Source organism: Anolis sagrei, chromosome 6 (genome assembly GCF_037176765.1).
Source record: "Anolis sagrei isolate rAnoSag1 chromosome 6, rAnoSag1.mat, whole genome shotgun sequence".
Taxonomy (NCBI): Eukaryota; Metazoa; Chordata; class Lepidosauria; order Squamata; family Dactyloidae; genus Anolis; species Anolis sagrei.
The window spans coordinates 119,092,772-119,111,631 of NC_090026.1; the positions used below are offsets into that span (position 1 = coordinate 119,092,772).

Consider the following 18,860-nt stretch of genomic DNA (forward strand, 5'->3'; position numbering starts at 1 on the left):
TTATTTTTCAATCAACACAAAGAAAGATTTCCAATGATACAAATAATGCCTGACATGATCCCTTTCAGGTTGAAGGGTGATTGGCGAAAACTGAAGGCAAACTGTAATAGCTAATTTCAAGGAGAAAAGGTAAAAGCAATCCACTTTTGAACCCTTTGCAAAACACACTACAGTACTATTTATATAAACTACAGTAGACTCTCGCTTATCCAACCTTCGCTTATCCAACCTTCTCTATTATATAACGCAGTCCAGGGCGAGAGAAAGAAAGAATACTTGCCTGTTTTGGTAATTAGTAAATAGAGTAATTACTACATAACGTTACCGTGTATTGAACTGCTTTTTTTCTGTTGATTTGTTGTAAAACATGATGTTCTGGTGCTTAATTTGTAAAATCATAACGTAATCATAACGTCATTTGATGTTTAATAGACATTTCCTTAATACCTCCTTATTATTCAACATTTTTGCTTATCCAATGTTCTGTCAGCCCATTTATGTTGGATAAGTGAGACTCTACTGTACATCCTATTTAAACAAACAAACACCAATCCAGAGATACCCAACAAAAGGAAGTCAGATTTTAAGCTGTTTAGCAATATAATATCCTTTTGACAACAACCAAAAGGATACACATGGTGTGGTACCACAACCTTATGAAGAACTTTGAAGGTAATAAAACAAAATGTGCAGCACCTTATATTACCCAAACAGAATTCAGCATCTTATACACCCATATTTAACCGCTGTGTACATACCAAAGAAATCAAATGAAAATGGATCTCTTCCACCAAAAAACTCCCTGAAGACATCATCTGGGTTCCGGAATGTAAAACCATATTCAAATGGACTGTCGAAATGACTTCCACCTAAAAAGAAATTCAATTTCTTTATTTCAAGTTCTTAAAGATATTAATGCATTAACATTTCAAACATTTTCATGTATATGCTCTCAGCAATGTCTTCGTGTAAAAAAAAACCTTTCAGGGATAGTAACTGCAGATTAATTCTTGTTAATTAGAATATTTAAAGTTAAAACATAAAAATGTTAATAATTCTAAGCTTTTCTAACACTCTTTATAGGGCATATTTAAACAAGCCAACTATTGCTATTAAAATATCAAAAGATCCCAAATAACATGCACAGTTCTCACATTTTATCTCCTATTACATTCTTAAACCAGGTTAGGCAAAGAAAATCTCATGCCAAGTGAGTGTCATGACTGCATATGGTTTGGAACCTAGATAATCCTAATTGAACATTCTAGCTAATATTTTAAGTTAGCTGAAATTCAAAACTATATATATGAATGGGAGAAAATAGTGTTAAATGCATACATACCTCCTCCTCCATTTAAGCCTTCTTTTCCATATTTGTCATAGATGTCACGTTTTTTGGCTACAAAGAACAAGTAATTGTTAAAATACAACCCATTTTGTCATGAGGTGCATTCTGACATATCTGTCTTAGACATTTATCTTACATTTATTTCTCTGGATTTTGATATTACGAAAGGGTTATAGAATAAGCTGTTGTTTCTCACTATAGAATAAGTGCTGTTCATGTCCCAACCTGATAAGGTCCATTCAGCAGGATCCTTTTGCCCTCGAAAGGTACATGGACGGCAAAGCAAGAGGCAAGGCAGCTCTTTCTGTGTGTGCTTCTTTGAGCACACTTACCCATTTGCCACAAATATGAAGACTTCAAAGTTTTAATGTTTCCCCTTTAATTGTCCGTACTGAAGGCCTCAAGATGCACTGTGTAATTGGGCCTTCAAGATATAAAGTAGATATACAAAACTGGAAGTGCAAGTTGCTTTTTCTAATACACTACTCTAATTTGGCGCAGCCTCTTCTTGCTGCTCAGCTATAGTTTGGTTTAAGGGCTAGTCATTTATCTTCAAAAACAAAGCAGGTGAATCTTCAGGCAATCTTAAATCATGAAGCTTACAATCAGATTGAAGTTCCTTCAAAATTTAATGTATGAACTATATGACAGCTTCTAAACATTTAAAGTTAAACACAGAACTTTTAAAAATTAGAGTAAGAATTAAAGTATTAAAGGGAAAATTTTATATTAGAAAAAGAGCATAATCTTCACAAGGAAACTTTTCTCTTAATATCTAGTATATGTACAAACCAAAATGAAGAGCAATGATAATTTCAAATGCAGTATATACACCACAACAAAACCCAATTCAGCAATATAGTAACAGGGCACTGCAATGTATACTATGGAAAAAAACACAACCAACTTAGTAGAGTCTTGCTTATCCAAACTTCACTCATCCAATGTTCTGTATTATCCAACGCAGTCTGTCTCCTGCCCAGATCCACAGCTGTTTCAATACACTGTGATATTTTTGTGCTCAATTCGTAAATACAGTAATTACTACATAACGTTGCTGTGTATTGAACTGCTTTTTCTGTCAATTTGTTGTAAAACATGATGTTTTGGTGCTTAATTTGCAAAATCATAACATAATTTGACGTTTAATAGGCTTTTCCTTAAACCCTCCTTATTATCCAACATTTTCTCTAATCCAACATTCTGCCAGCCCGTTTATGTTGGATGAGCAAGACTCTACTGTAATTCCAAATGGTTGCTGCTTAAGATTAGGATTTCTAGCACCCTAGTTTATGCTTTACCCTGGCAGCTACTATGAATCCTAATATCTGACATTCTGACAGTTGTATTTATCTGCTGTAAAAGAATCTCTCCCAAAGTTACTCCTAAGAGGAATTGATGATATGCAGTTAAACATTGCACAACTCACCATCTGACAGAACTTCATAAGCCTCAGCTACTTGTTTAAATTGCCTCTCTGCTTCATCCTTATTATCAGGATTTTTGTCAGGATGCCACTTTAAAGCTAGTTTACGGTACCTGGAGTGAAATTGAAAAGTTATTGACCTTAGCAATTACTTCAGTCAAGACAGGCATTGTAGATAGAATGAGAGAAATGACCCACCTGAGCAAAGTTTACGAAATATACAGTCAACATTTGCCTTAAATAGCACTCTAACACTGCTCATATAAATGGAATTACCCCTCAGCCCCCAACCCCCAATGGGGCCTGCAACTAGTGAATTTATTTTCAGGGGAGGGAGACATGGACTGTTTGCAGGACTATTACTCCAAAGTTGCATGTATAGCTTCCTTTCCTCTAGACAGCTTACCTCCCACTTCAACATTTCAATCACTACACCATATTAGCTCCCAATCTTTTTAAAGTATGTTTTAAAAGTATTGTCGAAGGCTTTCATGGCTGGAATCACTGGGTTCTTGTAGGTTTTTTCGGGCTATAGGGCCATGTTCTAGGACTTGCAAAGCTGCAGCAGCTTTTAAAAGAAAGGCAAAGGCAGCCGAATCAAACAACCAAAAAAGACCTCACTACCTCTGAGGATGCTTGCCATAGATGCAGGCGAAACGTCAGGAGAAATGCCTCTAGAACATGGCCCTATAGCCCAAAAAAACCTACAAGAACTTATGTTTAAAAAGATAATAATACTTTATTTATACTCCTATTTCCCCAAGGGAACTTTGTTAGACTGAGTACTGATCGCAATCTTATAATCAAAACAAAGCAACAAAGAACTTATCTATATGAATTAGAGCACAGATCAATTAGCAACACCAGAACATTTTGGAAGAGGAAACTCCATAGGGCATGCAGGTTGCTTTATTGAGCTGCTGCCATATTTGCTGCGATTTAGCTTTCTCATGAGATTTCTAATCGGCTCTGAAATGGCTTCCTTGCAAGCTGAGGCCTAGTAAATGCCAGCCTTCCCAGCTATAACATCTCTGGGAACAAAATAATAAAAGCGGAACTTCTGTAGAGCCAATACCATTGATTGCTGGGCCTCTAGTGAAGGCAATTACATCAAAGGGGATTGTTCCTTTAGGGTAGGCATGAGCAAACTTCAGTCCTCCAGGTGTTTTGAACTTCAATTCCCATAATTTCTAACAGCTGGTAAACTGGCTGGGATTTCTGGGAGTTGAAGTCCAAAACACCTAGAGCACTTAAGTTTGCCCATGGCTGCTTTAAGGGACATGAGAGATTAATAATAACAATAACTTTATTCTTGTACCCCCACAATCTCCCTAAAGGAACTCAGAATGGCTCACACACTGCACAAGGTGCCTAAAAACAGCATAAAATGAAAACAATTTAAATTCCAATTAAATAAAACATATAGACATATAAAACAACAACTAATACTCAATTAAAAAGAGTGCTCATCAACCAATGGTGTAAGCTACTATAAACGTGGCCAGGCAGTAAACAATCAAACTGGGAATGGGATAAGTGTCCCTTTCCCTAAATACTCACATTCTACATAGTTGCTTGCTTGATTTTTATTTTTATTTTTTGTGTGAGTGTTATCAGATTTTATTAGCTAACCTGTTAGAACGATATAAAATAGAAGTTCAGCAGGCTACCCTCAAATTGTCCTACACTTTAAGTACAGTGGAGAGCCTTGGCAACAAAGTCCCAGGTCAAACCTGCTATTACTGAATACCAGGTTGGTCAATGATAAAGCAGCCACACAGGACATGATCCTCGATGAGCATACCAACCTGGAATGTATTACCAAGACTTGGCTGGATTAACCCTGTGCCATTTATCTTCCTGTATCTCTAAGTTCTATTCAACAAACTTTTACATGCAACAGTAGATAAAATGGGAGGGTTAGAGAAAAGGGTGGAGTTGCTCTGGTCTACCATGATTTCATCCCTTTTGCCAGGTTATCTGTATTATGTTTGCCTTTTTAAGTGAGTAAGATACATATTTTATAATATAACATGAAATACATTGAAATATGCAGAATAAGTCTACAACACAGTGCTCAAAGCAGGGGTTGGCAATATGATTCACAGTGGAAATGATTCACAGTATTTCCACTGATGAGGAATTATGGGATTACTGAAGAGTTGATCATCTTTTTTGAGAGTAACACTTACGCTTTTTTAATATCTTCTGGTGAGGCATGTTTGTGTACACCTAGGACTTCGTAATAATCCACCATATTTTATGAAGTTTTGATAAGAGAGTCCTGTAAAAACAAGGCCTTATTTTAATATTTATATCCACAAATTCCATTGACATAGTAAGCACTTGGCTCAAACCGTGTAAACCCCAACCAGACTTGTGGTTATCAATTAATGAAATCAGAAATATGAATAAGGCATAGAAAAGATCTAGTCTCAAGAAGCCCTTTCCATTTTAGAATCAGGGAACTGAGGAGAAAAGCAACAAATCCACTTTCATTCTCATACCCTTTGAACTGTTCATATAATTGCTCCTTTCTCTAATGCAGAGATTCTCAAACTTATTGTGAGTTTTCAAGAGAAGGATTTTGGTCTCCAATTACATTAGGGAAATAGTAAAAAAAATCTATAATATCCATAAATCTATAAATAAAATCATAAAGAATAAAATAGAATATAAAATATAGGGGCACACAAAACAAATCCATCTTCAGTATTTTATTAGCCCAATAAACCATAGAATAGTATTCTAATATGTCTCAAAAATGGGCTGGAAAAATATTTCCACATGCTGCACAGTGAAAACGCAAAAGAATCACATTCATTCTTGTATTCATCTAATACCAATTTATTTCCAACTCTCACTGGGATCACAGATTAGAGAAAATAGACAATTTCTTGTTCTTCAGTTTCCTCACAACCCATATCATTTTACAAGAATGAACATAAAGCAAAAGGGAAACTAAAAGGAGAATTCAGGTTCAAACACCCTGCAAACTGATATGCCCTTTACAACCCATTATAGAGAAACGCCTGATAATACATGAAACAATATTGGCACTGGTAAGCTTATGCTTGCCATGTTAACCTAGAATGTTGCAATCAGCTTGCCATAAAATGAACATCATTTGAAGATGCAATTCTCCCTTTGTGAATGTGTTCCAGGAAATTGTGTAATAGCTCACCCTTAAATATGTAGGGACTTATAGGAGGTTACAGGAAAGCTCCTTTCCCTCCATGAATTAGACGAAATCTGCTCATGGAAGACTGGATGTCATGTTTTACACACTATATAAAACCGTCTATGTAGGCTTTACTGATATTTACAAAATTAAGAGATCCCAAACTATTCTAATTAACTTTTAAACATAAAGGATAATTGGACAAGACTGTTTCAAAATCACTCAACACTGAAAAATGCATATTCAGAAAATCTCATCAAGCAATTCTGGTGGCAGTACTCAAAAGTCAATGTTAATAAAAGAATATAACAATCATATTAAATGAAAACATTTCTGGAAAAGAACAAGCAAAACAAAGATTGTTTCTCAGCTAAACTGATGCAATGAGCCCTGATCTTTTCCTGCAACAACCAAAGAGATTGCTTCTAAAGAATTAATAAGACTTGAAAAGTTATAACAAAGCAGCAGCTATGGCATGCTGCTCTACATCTAGTTAAAATAAGAAAACATTCCTTGTTTGCAATGATCTTAATACTATTATAATGACAACATGACTCTGAAGAAAGTTTGTATATTAATGATGTCAATTATAAATGAACTTGAACTTGGAGCAAGAAACCATCCAGGCTGAGAGGTGTGTTATAAATAGAGATGTGGAGGCCTTGATGAAAACAAAAAGAAATGCAGGGAAAACATTTTCCCCGTCTTTTCTGAAGCCTTTTCTTCCCAGATTTTTTAATGGATTGTGGAATGATTTTTTTTTTAGAAAAATCAATAAAATATATTTAATTCCTCACTCCGCCTTAGTTCTAATAACAATGTACAGTATCTCACAACACTGAAAATCCTGGTCTTGATTTCTGTCAACCTAAAACTATGGAAGGCTAGAAAACATTGTTTTTCCTACACTGATTATTTCTTCTGTATTAGGGAGGGGTTACCTATGCTCATAAGCTGGAAGAGTAATCAGACCCTTATGGTCCAGGTGATTCTTACAGTTACACAGTAAGATATATATATGAGAATAAGAATCTGTCTCACTTGTTTCTAGCATTTTCCAAACTAGAAACATCACTGGGCCGATAGCAAGAATACCTTTCCTATAGTTCTAATAAGAACATTTACTACAGGCATAAATCAAAATTATGTCAATAGTACATCTATAAATAGAATACTGATCAAATATTACATCATTGAATTATCCAATATTTTACAGCGGTATATAAGTAAAGTAAATAAATAAATAAATAAATATATGCTGTCTAGAAATTTGATTTGAAACACATACTAGAAATTAACTAACCACAATAATTCCAGAAATTTGAGGGGGAGACATAACAAGGAATGTGTAGACCGAAAAATTAATTGTTATGTGCCTTCAATTCATCCTAATCTATCAATATGTTTTCTTGGCAAAATTAGTTCAGAGAGGATCTGCTTTTGTATTCCTATGAGATTGAGTGTGGTCACCTAATGAGTTTCCATGGCCAAATGGGAATTTGAACTCTGCTCTACAAATTTCTAGTACAACACTCAAACCATTTTACCATTCCGGCTTTCAGAAAATTATGTGTTCACACATACACTCACTCAAGCAAGTTTAGAAAAATGAAAAGCTTAATACAAGCCTGGTTAAAGAAATTCAGAACTTTCCATGACAATTGACACAGGCAACTGTTATACAGCCAAGCCTCCATAAATTATGATTGATGATCAATATGGTATTGCTTTTAATGTGATGAAAGTAGCCACACAGATTGTCAATAATGATTCACATAAGCCAACTGGATTTATTATGTACACGCTTAATACCCCTATAAACAACCTTTTGACATTGCAGAACTGAATCTTAGAAACCCCAGCTTCACGTAATCCCTTAATACAAAGGCAAAAGAGTACTATACATACTAATATATAACTAGAAATTTTAGTCAAACAATCAACCCATAAAACTTTGGTCAACTTATCCACAGGTCAATGTAAGCACTTCACAAAACACACACACACACACAAAGAAAAAAGGTACTATCTCTGAGCTGAATGGTAAACGGCAACAGCTTAGTACATCTCAGGAAAACCAAGATAAAATACTAATTCCCTCTACTCAGTACTGCTTCTGAGTTTTTTAAATGCCTGGGTAGGAAAATGGTGGTGGCAGCCCCGGGACAAAGCTGGCACTTCCCCTCTCTGCAGAATGGTCCTCAAATCATCCACAGATCATACTGGGCCAAAAACCTGCTCTTGACTTATAAAGTATATACCATGATTATTTCCAAATAAAGTAAATCTACTAGACACTGATTTTATAAAAGTAAATATAAGGACGCCCCTTCAATTTTGCCTGAAAAGAAAGTGTTTCTAATTGATATCTTGACCAATCAAGTTACAGATAACTTTCAAGAATAGAAAGTAAACTCTACTCTTCAAGCAAACGGTATCCATAAAGGTTCTCTCATCCAAAATAATGAAACAGCAAGGTAATGCAAGCATCCCATTTGTAATTTCAATCTTATTTCATCAATATCAGAAGTGTATTATTACCAGTATCTGAACCCCTGCATAGTTGCCGGGGGATGTAGTTAGGTGAAAAAACAGTCTGTAAGAAATCATCAAATACTGCTTCCATACACACTAAAATTAACAAAAATGAAACCATCCACAGTGCATCAAATATGAGCAGAACTACTGACGGTTTAATTAAGCTGCTTCAGAAGACTTGCACAGTAATAAAGCATGCAAGACCTGGAAGCTATTGGAATTTTGAACAATTGCGAATACAATTTGCAACACTAATTTAACAGTCATTACTTGCAGAAGACATTAATCTCAACGTAGGCATACAAAAGCAAAATATATACTTATGGCTTTTGGAATGCATAAGGGACTGCTTCAGGACAAAAAGGCCTACACAAATAGGCTTAGCTTTCAATCTACCATACTATGCCAGACTGGTATCATGTGCAACAAACACAAAGCAAGGACTACAAAGTACTGAGCCAGTAACTCAAGCACACAATCTCATGTCCAGATAATAAAATCACAAAAGATAATGTACATATATGTAGCATTATTTTCATGTAGTACACCTACACAGAGATTTCACACAGCTTTCTGTTAATAGAAACAAAGTTCAAATATTTAAACTACTGCATAATTACAATCAGTAGGCAGGTATTTATGAGGATTCCGAGTACCCGGAAAGCCATTCATATTTTGAGCTCAGCTATGGGAATCTGCAGAATTAAGATGGCCACCACACTGTTTCTGCACTTTTACTGGATAAGGTGAAATGGAAAAGGCCTTTTTCCTGGACTGTGTGCTGAGACAATAGTTGCTGGGCAACAAAATACCTGCTCCTGATATCAGCAATACTCTATACCATTTTCTCTACCACATCACTGAAACTCTACTCTGTGCTGCCTTTTCATCTACCCCATTTGGAAAATATTATGCCTGGAATTGATGGGAGAAGGTGTTTTCCTCTGGAAACATCAATCCTTCATATGTGGCCATTATTTTTTCTGATGCTGAAGGATTATACATCTAAGACTGACTTCAATAAGGTTATTTTTAATTATTTTCTATACTTTCTATAATGTAGTTGTCAAATCTGAGATGGGGGGGGGGGGGTGGTAGACTGGTATTACTGCACAAAGTCCATTATGTTTCATTCCAGACCTGGCAAGCATCTGATATATCCATGTGGCAAATAATGAGTTTGTGATAGACACATTCATCCCAAGATGAATTATGTTCAGGAATGCAAAATAAAGGAATAGTCAAGAGAGAAAGGGCAAAATCGTGATAATAAAGGTTTAGATAATGAAAATGTGTCAAATCATCACTTCTGAGCTTTCAAATTAAGTCCAAAGATTGATTTTACATTTAGTTGAAGCAACTGCTTTTAACATAAAAGTTAGTTCCAGGAGAAGCAGTTGGTATATTTCTTCTTTCAGCTCAGACCTTATTGCAAGTCATTGTAAAATGGAAGAACAGTTCCGCAACATGACATGGAGTACAGATAGGACTTACAGGAATTTCTACTGTGAAATCTGCAATATCTTTACATTTATTTTGAGAGAGAAATGTATCACTACTATTCCTTCATTTGTTAATAGAGTACATATTGACTTCATTCATTTCTTGAAGGACTGGAAAAATCTTATGACACCAAAAACAATAGTAGTCGTTAACTGTTTTCAGTCCCTCTACAAATAGTCACTCACTTAAACATAAAACATAAATATTTATTCTGGAACAATAATTTAACTGGAATACCATAACATGAATTTATCAGGGCAGTTCATTTAAGGGTCACTTCAATTATGGCAAAACTAGGGCACATTTCATCTAGGATAAAAATTATTAAGCAACAACAATACTAAATACTATGACACGCAAAACATAGTTTGGGGACAGTTCATTAATAAGTTTAAGTTCTATTTTCTTTACAATGTATCTCAATGCTGCTCAGACCTTTTGAACTTGACCATTTCTGTAAACTTCAGCTTAATAACCCAAATGACATCCTTTTGGTACCTATATGTTGGCATCAGATCCCTGGATGGCCAAAGCACTGAGAATAATGGTTGACATATTCTCAGAAAAAAAGTTTTTCATGGAAAACACTATTTAATTTTAATGTAGTTAGTGCTCAATAAACAAGGAGTTGTGATCATTCTGTGAAAATTAATGAAGGGGAAATTGCCCTAGCTTCAATATCTAACTTATCTTTGAACCTCCATCTATGTTTGGTGGGCTGTGGTTGATTTATTGCTTATCTGCAAATGCCAGAACCCTGCTGGTACACCATGCCATTAGTTGCACTCTTTCCAAAGCCACACAGCACAGCAGTGAGGAGTGAAGGGCAAAATCTTCCAATTCTGAAAGTTTATTTCTACAATGCCTTCCTTCCTTCACAGTTGCTGAATATGTGCCCTCTCTCCTACTACGTAAAATGGCATAAAGATAAGCAGATATTATGGCAATCAACATAGGGGTCCTATACTGGCAGAGTTTGGCAAACCGCTTTGAGTCGTCCCCCCCGGGGTGAGATATGCGGTATATAAATACTGTAAATAAATAAATAGTTACACCAACTGCTATATAGGTTTTTTGATTTTTGATATTCGGTAGTCCATTTCGTTTAATCTCCGAAAACAGGCCAGGAAGGAGGTCACCAAAAAGCTGACTAAAATGGATTAAGGGTGCTGGATTTTATTGGCTACTGAACAGGAAGGAGTTAACTCTGCAATATACCTGAGGCAGGGGTCTGCTGCAGGGCTCCTGGAGAAAATGGGATCATTGCAGCATCTTTTATTGCCCCCCCCCCCCCCCAGCAGAAGCTTTCTCCATTACATTTATGAAAGTTTCCTAGGCTCCTCCTCCAGAGAGGGCCCTGCTTAGAACTCGCTTTCCCAGCAGCATTTGAATGGAGCAGGGATTGAAAAGTCTCTAAGTTCCTCTCGGAGTATGATGGGAGTTGAACTTTTCTCTCTCCGTTTCTCACCCAATAAAAAGCCTGGTTGTGTCCATGCTCTGATTGGCTGAGAATTGACACAACTGGAAACTACAATTCAGAACCCTCTCAGTAGATAGGTGAATTGTTTTGAAGCTTGGCGGGCCTGCAATTGTAAATGGGGTCTAAAACTGAGGTATGTTTCATGCAGATAGGCCTTAAAACGACTGAAGATTGCAGCCAATGAGCCAAATCTTTGCCAAATGAAAACTGTGAATACCCCTCCAGATCAGAGTAATTTCCTGGTAAAGAGAATGAGGGGTTGGCCGAATTGCGCACCTTTTCTGCTAAACTGAACAAGATTGCTCAATGTAGTTAAAATATACATTTTTCTCAACCTAAGCTATCCTTCTGCCCTCTTGCTGCACCATACTAGGCAGAGCACTGCCACTTCTTTCTGATTGGACAAAAAGTCAATGGGCTGGGAAGAAAAGAAGCAACAGCTGAGATATAGCTATGTGCCAAAGACTGAAAAGGAAGGGGGTGTAGAAAATATAACCAAAAGGGCCATAGGAGGCAAGTGCAGAGGAGGATAATGGGAAGCTATGGCAATGGGGGGAAAGGTGGAAAAATGAGAAAATGGATCCAAAAAGATCACAAAAGAGAAGAAAGACTGCTGCTGGAAAGAGCTTTGTTGACAGAAAAAGAAATCTGAGGAACTCAAGGTCTCTCCTCCTCCTCTTTCTACTCCATTATTTAGAACCTGCACTTTCAGCTGAAAGCTGTCAACCAATTATTTATAACTGCCAAGTATTAATCTAGTTAATTTAAGGCAGAGGGGCCTACATTCAAATATTTTCCCAAGAAATCCCTGTTACCAATTACATATTGCTCTTTCAACATCTTCCCCTGCGATTTCAACTAGTAGTCCTTATTCCCTCGGAACAGCAGGTAAAATTCATTTTGTTTTCAAATGAGTTTTTGGCCTCAGTTTAAAAAATGACTCACAGTACCAATTTCAAACAAAAATTTATGAGCTGCGCAAGTTTTTCAGAAAGATAAAAGTCATTACAAAACCATTTTGGGAAGAACAATTGAACCATTTTTCATTTTAAAAACAGGGTCATTTCCTGTAACTGTACAGAGCAATGCCCCTTTAGTCTTTTGCGTGTTAAAGGGGCAATGGCAAAAAAGGAGGAAGGCTGCTATCGTTTATAGATTTGTGACAACCCACTGAGTCTCATAGGGTTTCAGAGACTATAAAAACACAGAGGTTGTTTTGCCAGTTCCCGTCTCTGAAATAATGCACCTGGCATTTGAAGGCAATTTCCCATCCAAGTATTAAACAGGGCTGACCTGGAGTATTTATGCCTCTTGAGATGTGTAACAGCACATTAAAAAGAAATGTCATGGTACTTAAGACAAACATTTTGTAGAATAAGCTTTTGTGGATTAGTAGAATAAGCTTCTCCTTTATGGAGACCATGAACACTTATTCCAAATAAATATGGTCCTTTTTAATTGTTAACCCATGCTTTATTCCACTTGATTATTTTAATTTCTTTGGCAGGAACAAAGTTAGATTTCTTATTGTCTTTAAGAACCAACATCTTTGCCCCTAATGTAGCAACAATGCATACATATATTCCTCAATCTGAGAAACTTTCCCTCAATGTCCTCAGGACCACAATGTATTCCAAAGCATCTTTATACACCAGTGGGTCCCAACTTTTTTTTTTTTTTAACCAGGGACCACTCTCCAACATTAGTACCAAAAGGGTTAAAAATCCGTTTTTTGTCAACTTTAGATTTGCTTTGGTTATTTGGAATGCTGATTCAGAAAACTGCATTGGATAGACCACATCAGCTCTAGTTTCTGATACAGAACATACTCCATCCAGTAATCACCATCTGCTCACCCACAGAAAACCATATTTAATAATCTAGAGTCGTGGACCTTGAGAACCACTGTTATACACCCTCCAAAAACCACTTTTTGTTGTTCTGATCAGGTTTGCTTGTGTTTGGACAGATCTAACTACCAACGCTGCTCAGCGCAATAGAGTTAAAAAAGTGCATAAATTCCACTACTACAGTTAGCCTAAAGTCTGGAACATTACATTTAAAAATTTTAAAATGTTAAAGTGATATAAATTGGAAAAATAATTCCCTGCAGTAAACACAGAAGTAATTTAACTAGGTAAGATTTCATCAATCACCCCCCCCCCCCCCAATATAGCTACAAAAATTAGCCAAAAAGAAAAAGGGGAAAATTCTTAATTTATAAATTGTTTTAGAGCTTCTGGTTACAACCAGACTATTTCTCTATGCAACTCAATCTTTTCCTGTTTCCTCAATGCCAATCAAGAAACAGTTTGCCAATATCACTAGTACAGAACATGTTTTGCAGTCATTTGTAGCACTTGTAGATTAAAAGATCTAATAGCCTCATTATTCTATTCATCCATCTTACCTTAATACATATTTGTTTAAATCTCTTGCCCTTGAATTGTAAGGCTAACGAAATTAAACAATATAAGCACTCATTCATTTTTAATCAACAAAAAAATCGGTTGCATCAGTTTGGAAAAATACACTTTGTAGAACTGGCTGGAGGAACCCTAACCTACATACACAGGAGTAATTGCTACTTAACTGAAACTGAACCTTATACAGAACACTTCTAATCAACTTTTTAAAAGAAATATATAAAACACATAGACTTTAAAGATATGGCTTTACTTTTTTGGCTTAAGCTGCAACCTTACCACCACCACCACCACCACCCCCCCCCCCCCCCAGTGTATAAATACACCTAATGAAAGGGGAAGTTATAATGAAAAATTTAAAAATGGGTGAAAAACCAAGGAAAAAGTAAATGGCGAAGGCATTTGACGGGAACAAATTATCAGCAATCTAGCACTCTACAAGTAACACATTAATAAGCCACAAGGGGTCCACCGCAGCACTCCCCAAATAATAATAATAATATGTAAGAAAACGCTTGCCTTTCATGAGAAGCACTGTCTTTCATATTCTAAGGCCTAACATTCTGAAACAGCTCTGAGCTCCTCCTAAACAAGTACAAAATTTCCTCTTCCATTCCACCTCTTTTCACTCCAAGACTAGCCCGTCCCTCTACTTCTGCTCTAGAAAATTAACTCCTTGTTGTCTTCCTGAAGAAGTCAAATTAACCTGCCTACCAACAGAGCCAAGGGGTGCAATTCTTCCAGTTCTAGTACTTCCTCTCCTGAGGCTGAAGGTCTTCCTGTTTGTCTGGATTGTGCAAAGAAAAAGAGACAACCCCCCCCCCCCCCAAAAACCCTAACTCCTAACAACCTAATACACTACAGCACATGTGAAAGTATATTAATAGAAGACTATTGTCTAAATACAAAATGACCCAAACTCCTGTCTCATCTTGGAAGCTAAGCAAACTCAGCCCTGGTTACTATTTTGGAAGAAAAAACTGGAAAACTGGGTATTCCTTGCCATAGAAAACCCTCTGAAATTCATGTGGTCATAATAAGTGAACAGACGACTCGAAGATGCACACACATACACACGATCTGGACTTGGTTCATTTTCCCCAAAACACTTCCACAGCAAATGGGTAAGGTGCCTTTTTGGACTGTGACTCCCAGAATCCCCCAGTCAACAAAAAATAGCTGGATGGGGTATTCTGGGAGTGGCAGTCCAAAAGGATGAACCTTTCCCAAGCCCAGAAGGCCTGGTAATGAATATCAAGAACTGTTGTGTAACATTTTAGGCATATTAATAGGTTTTAACTGGTAAATTTTAACAATAACAACAAAAACAGCAAATCTAAGAAAATCCTATGAAATTCATAGGGTCATAATTGACATGAAGCACCATGGTCAGACATGGGACTCTTATCTGTAAACTGTTTCAAAAGTGTGTAGAAATGGAGATTTATGGAGTTGGGGAGCAATTATCTTATAGAAACGGCTGAATGTGCTTAATTTAATGTATGATAGGATCTTTCAGATTTGCCCGTTAGTGATGCTGAAGAGTGGGCGTTCCTGTGGGAGGTCTCCAAATGAGCATTGGTGCTCCTATTCTCACCAATAATCCTCTGCCATTATTTTTTGTGTAATTTTTAAAATATAAATTTATTCGTCAAGAATTTCACAATTCTGATGTATCACCACTTAGCTACTGCTATATTTTCCTCCTTTTTCGAGCCAGATTTTGGACTTCTGAAGTTTCCCCTTTTTTGACACCAGTTTATAAAGCCATTAAAGGAAAATATCTAGCCCAGTGAATCCCAGGCTCTAGTTCTCCAGGTGTTTTGAACACTATCATCAATATCATTTTGTTATATCTATATCCTGGTTTTATCTCAAATGAGATGCAAAACGACTCAAAAAAGAAAAAAAAAGCATTTAAAATCCAAGTATATCTCCTACTATGTACCTGAAAGGCAACTTCAATCGAGTGTGGGTGGGGGCGGGGACTGCTGACACCTCTACACCCATCCCAAATGCTGCTTAAAGCTACTCGAGAGAGGACCTTTTCTGGGAAGTCCCCAGCTTTGTGGAACGCCCTTCCTAGAGAAATCAGAGCTGCCCTACTCTTTTATCATTTAGGAAAGGAGTGAAAATCTTTATGTTTGAACAGGTCTTTAAGGGAAATTAAAATTGTAGATGGTCTCTAGAGCAGGCATGGGCAAACTTTTAGCTGTTAGGAATTGTAGGAGTTGAAATCCAAAACACCGAGAGGGATGAAATTTGCCTATGTCTGCTCTAGATTAAAGGATATGGGAATTAAGCTCTCAATATGGTTAATTAAAGGTTTTAAATATTTATATTGTATTTGTAAATAGGGCCTTATCACTGACAGTTTTAGATAATCAGGTTGCTATAAGGAATTTATCAGGTTTAAATCTTTCATTTTTACTTTGTTAAGTTTCTTATTGTATTGATAGCTGCTTTGAGTCTTGGTGTGGGAGAAAAGCGGGGTAAAAATCAACTCAGATAAAACAAATAAATAACATATTAAAATAGAATTGAACAAACCAGTCAATGAAAATCCCTGAAAACAATCCAAAACTATTCACTCTTCTTCTTCCTCAACTCCCAGAAGCCTCAGCTGCCCTGGCAAATGATCAGGGATTTATTTATTTTTTGTCGTGTCAGGAGCAACTTGACAAACTGCAAGTTGCCTCTGGTGTGAGAGAATTGGCCGTCTGCAAGGACGTTGCCCAGGGGACACCCGGATGATTTGATGTTTTTATCATCCTTGTGGGAGGCTTCTCTCATGTCCCCGCATGAGGAGCTGGAGTTGACAGAGGGAGCTCATCCGCCTCTCCCCGGATTCGAACCTGCGACCTGTCAGTCTTCAGTCCTGTCGGCGCAGGGCTTTAACCCACTGCGCCACTGGGGGCTCCATTTTCTGTGGGTGAGCAGATGGTGACTACTGGATGGAGTATGTTCTGTATCAGAAACTAGAGCTGATGTGGTCTATCCAATGCAATTTTCTGAATCTGCACCCCGGGGGCTCCTTGAATGTTTTATGTTCAGATTTTACATCATTGTACAATTCTTATTTGATTATGACTGGTTTAATTTATTGATGTTAGGTTCTAATGTTGCTGGAGTTGATAGAGGGAGCTCATCCGCCTCTCCCCGGATTCGAACCTGCGACCAGGGATTGTGGGAACTGGAGTTCAAACACCTGGAAGACCATAGTATGTGGGAAAGTTGTCTTTTGGGGCCGTCGCTTCCATAAAATAGCTGATTGGGGGGATTCTGGGAGTGGCAGCTCCAAAATATGAACCTTTCCAGAGTTCAGAAGGGCTGTCAACGAGTATCAGGCAATACAGATTACTTTAACAAACCAACTGTGAGCATTCCTCGTCTAAGAAAACCTTATTATATTCATTTATGCTAATGCCACATATTAGCATAAATAATAATAATAAACTTTATTTATATCCCACCACCATCTATCAATAAGAGGGAGGAAGCCTAGTCAATTAAATTAAAGAGTTTATCAAACGCCTTAATGCCAACCTCTGTTTAAATCTGGAGTTCAGATACTACAGCCCAGGCTCACCATAGGAGGGGGAATAAGGGACCTGAACAGAGGAAGGAAATCTGCCTGACGACAAGCGCGTCACGAGGGGAAAGCGACGCCCCCAGCAGCAAATAGGGAATCAGCTTTGGTGCCCCCCTCCCGCCCCCTGCAGTGCCCCTCAGCCAATCAGAAGGACCCAAAGGTTCAGGGAGATGGGAAAAGGCCGACTCGCTTCCCCGCCCGAGAAAACAGACACTCACCGCAAGATTCCCTTTCGGCGTCGTTCTGCTTATCCTTCCCTCTCCCCTCGCGGCCTACTTGCCTTCGCTGAGCGGCGGCAACAACAACGAAGACAAACCGTGACTGACGGCAACGACCGTCCCTCTCTGCTTTGAGGGCCGCGGAGAGGAAGTGCGTCACGCGCCGGAAGCGGCCGATTCAACCGCCGTAAGCTCCGCCCCCCCCTTAACCATAGATCTACTATAAACAAAGGGAAGAGTGAGACGTCATTGTGAAAATTCCAGGTTCACTCTTCCTTGATGTGTCTCAAAGTGGGAAATTCTGAGTTTCAGGAAACAGACAGAAAAAAAGGGAAATATCTTCTGACACATACATACATGAAAACTCTTAATCCCCACCCACATTTTATATATATGCGTGTGTGTTTGTGTATATATGAGGTTTTGTGCATGTGTTGTAATGTATTTTTTGTTTTTTGGTTTTTTAAGTCTCTTCTGCTGTGTTTTTCAGTTTTTGTTGGCCTGATAGGTGTCTTGTGTCCAAATTTGGTCTCAATTCGTCCAGTGGGTTTTGAGTTATGTTAATCCCACAAACTAACATTACATGTTTATTTATATAGATGGTCACTCATTGACTTGATAGGTGTATTGTATCCAAATTTGGTGTCAATTTGTCCAGTGGGTTTTGAGTTATGTTAATCCCACAAACAAACATTAAATTCTTATTTATATATTGATATCAATAATATTATAATATTATAATTTTGAAATATTTTAATAATATATTAATGTTATTATACTGCAATATTATTCTATTGTAATACAATAGTAAATAATAGTAATATAATAACACTAATATATATATAATGAATAATGTTGTAATATAATATATATTATATATACTACAATTTATGATATAATACAATACATTATTTAATACTAATAGTATAATATACTGGTGGTATATGTGTTGTGGTATAATACTACAATACAAGATAATAATATATAATAATATAATTATTATATGTTATATATTATACATAATATTACTAATTATATTCCAGTATAGTAGTATGGTACAATATAATAATATATAATACTAATATTGTACTATGCTAATAATATAATGTATTGTATATACATATATTACTAATATTTTAATGTAATGT

At 36.8% G+C, this 18,860-nt stretch overlaps 1 protein-coding gene across 2 annotated transcripts in view; it reads right to left on the bottom strand.

Annotated features, from left to right (window-relative positions):
- DNAJB6 (DnaJ heat shock protein family (Hsp40) member B6) overlaps window positions 1-17,885 on the bottom strand; it is a 60,467-nt gene extending 42,582 nt beyond the window's left edge. Inside the window, exons 1-5 of one of the 2 annotated variants that reach the window (XM_060782575.2) lie at window positions 17,713-17,885; window positions 4,967-5,058; window positions 2,778-2,887; window positions 1,343-1,399; window positions 759-869 (exon numbers count right to left, since the gene is read on the bottom strand). In XM_060782575.2, the coding sequence (XP_060638558.1) occupies window positions 759-869; window positions 1,343-1,399; window positions 2,778-2,887; window positions 4,967-5,031 (343 nt within the window). In that variant the 5' untranslated portion in view covers window positions 5,032-5,058; window positions 17,713-17,885. Of the gene's footprint in view, window positions 1-758; window positions 870-1,342; window positions 1,400-2,777; window positions 2,888-4,966; window positions 5,059-14,421; window positions 14,511-17,712 lie in introns of those variants that run through there. The other variant, XM_060782577.2, reaches the window with a different exon arrangement.
- Between the last annotated feature and the right edge of the window lie 975 nt (window positions 17,886-18,860).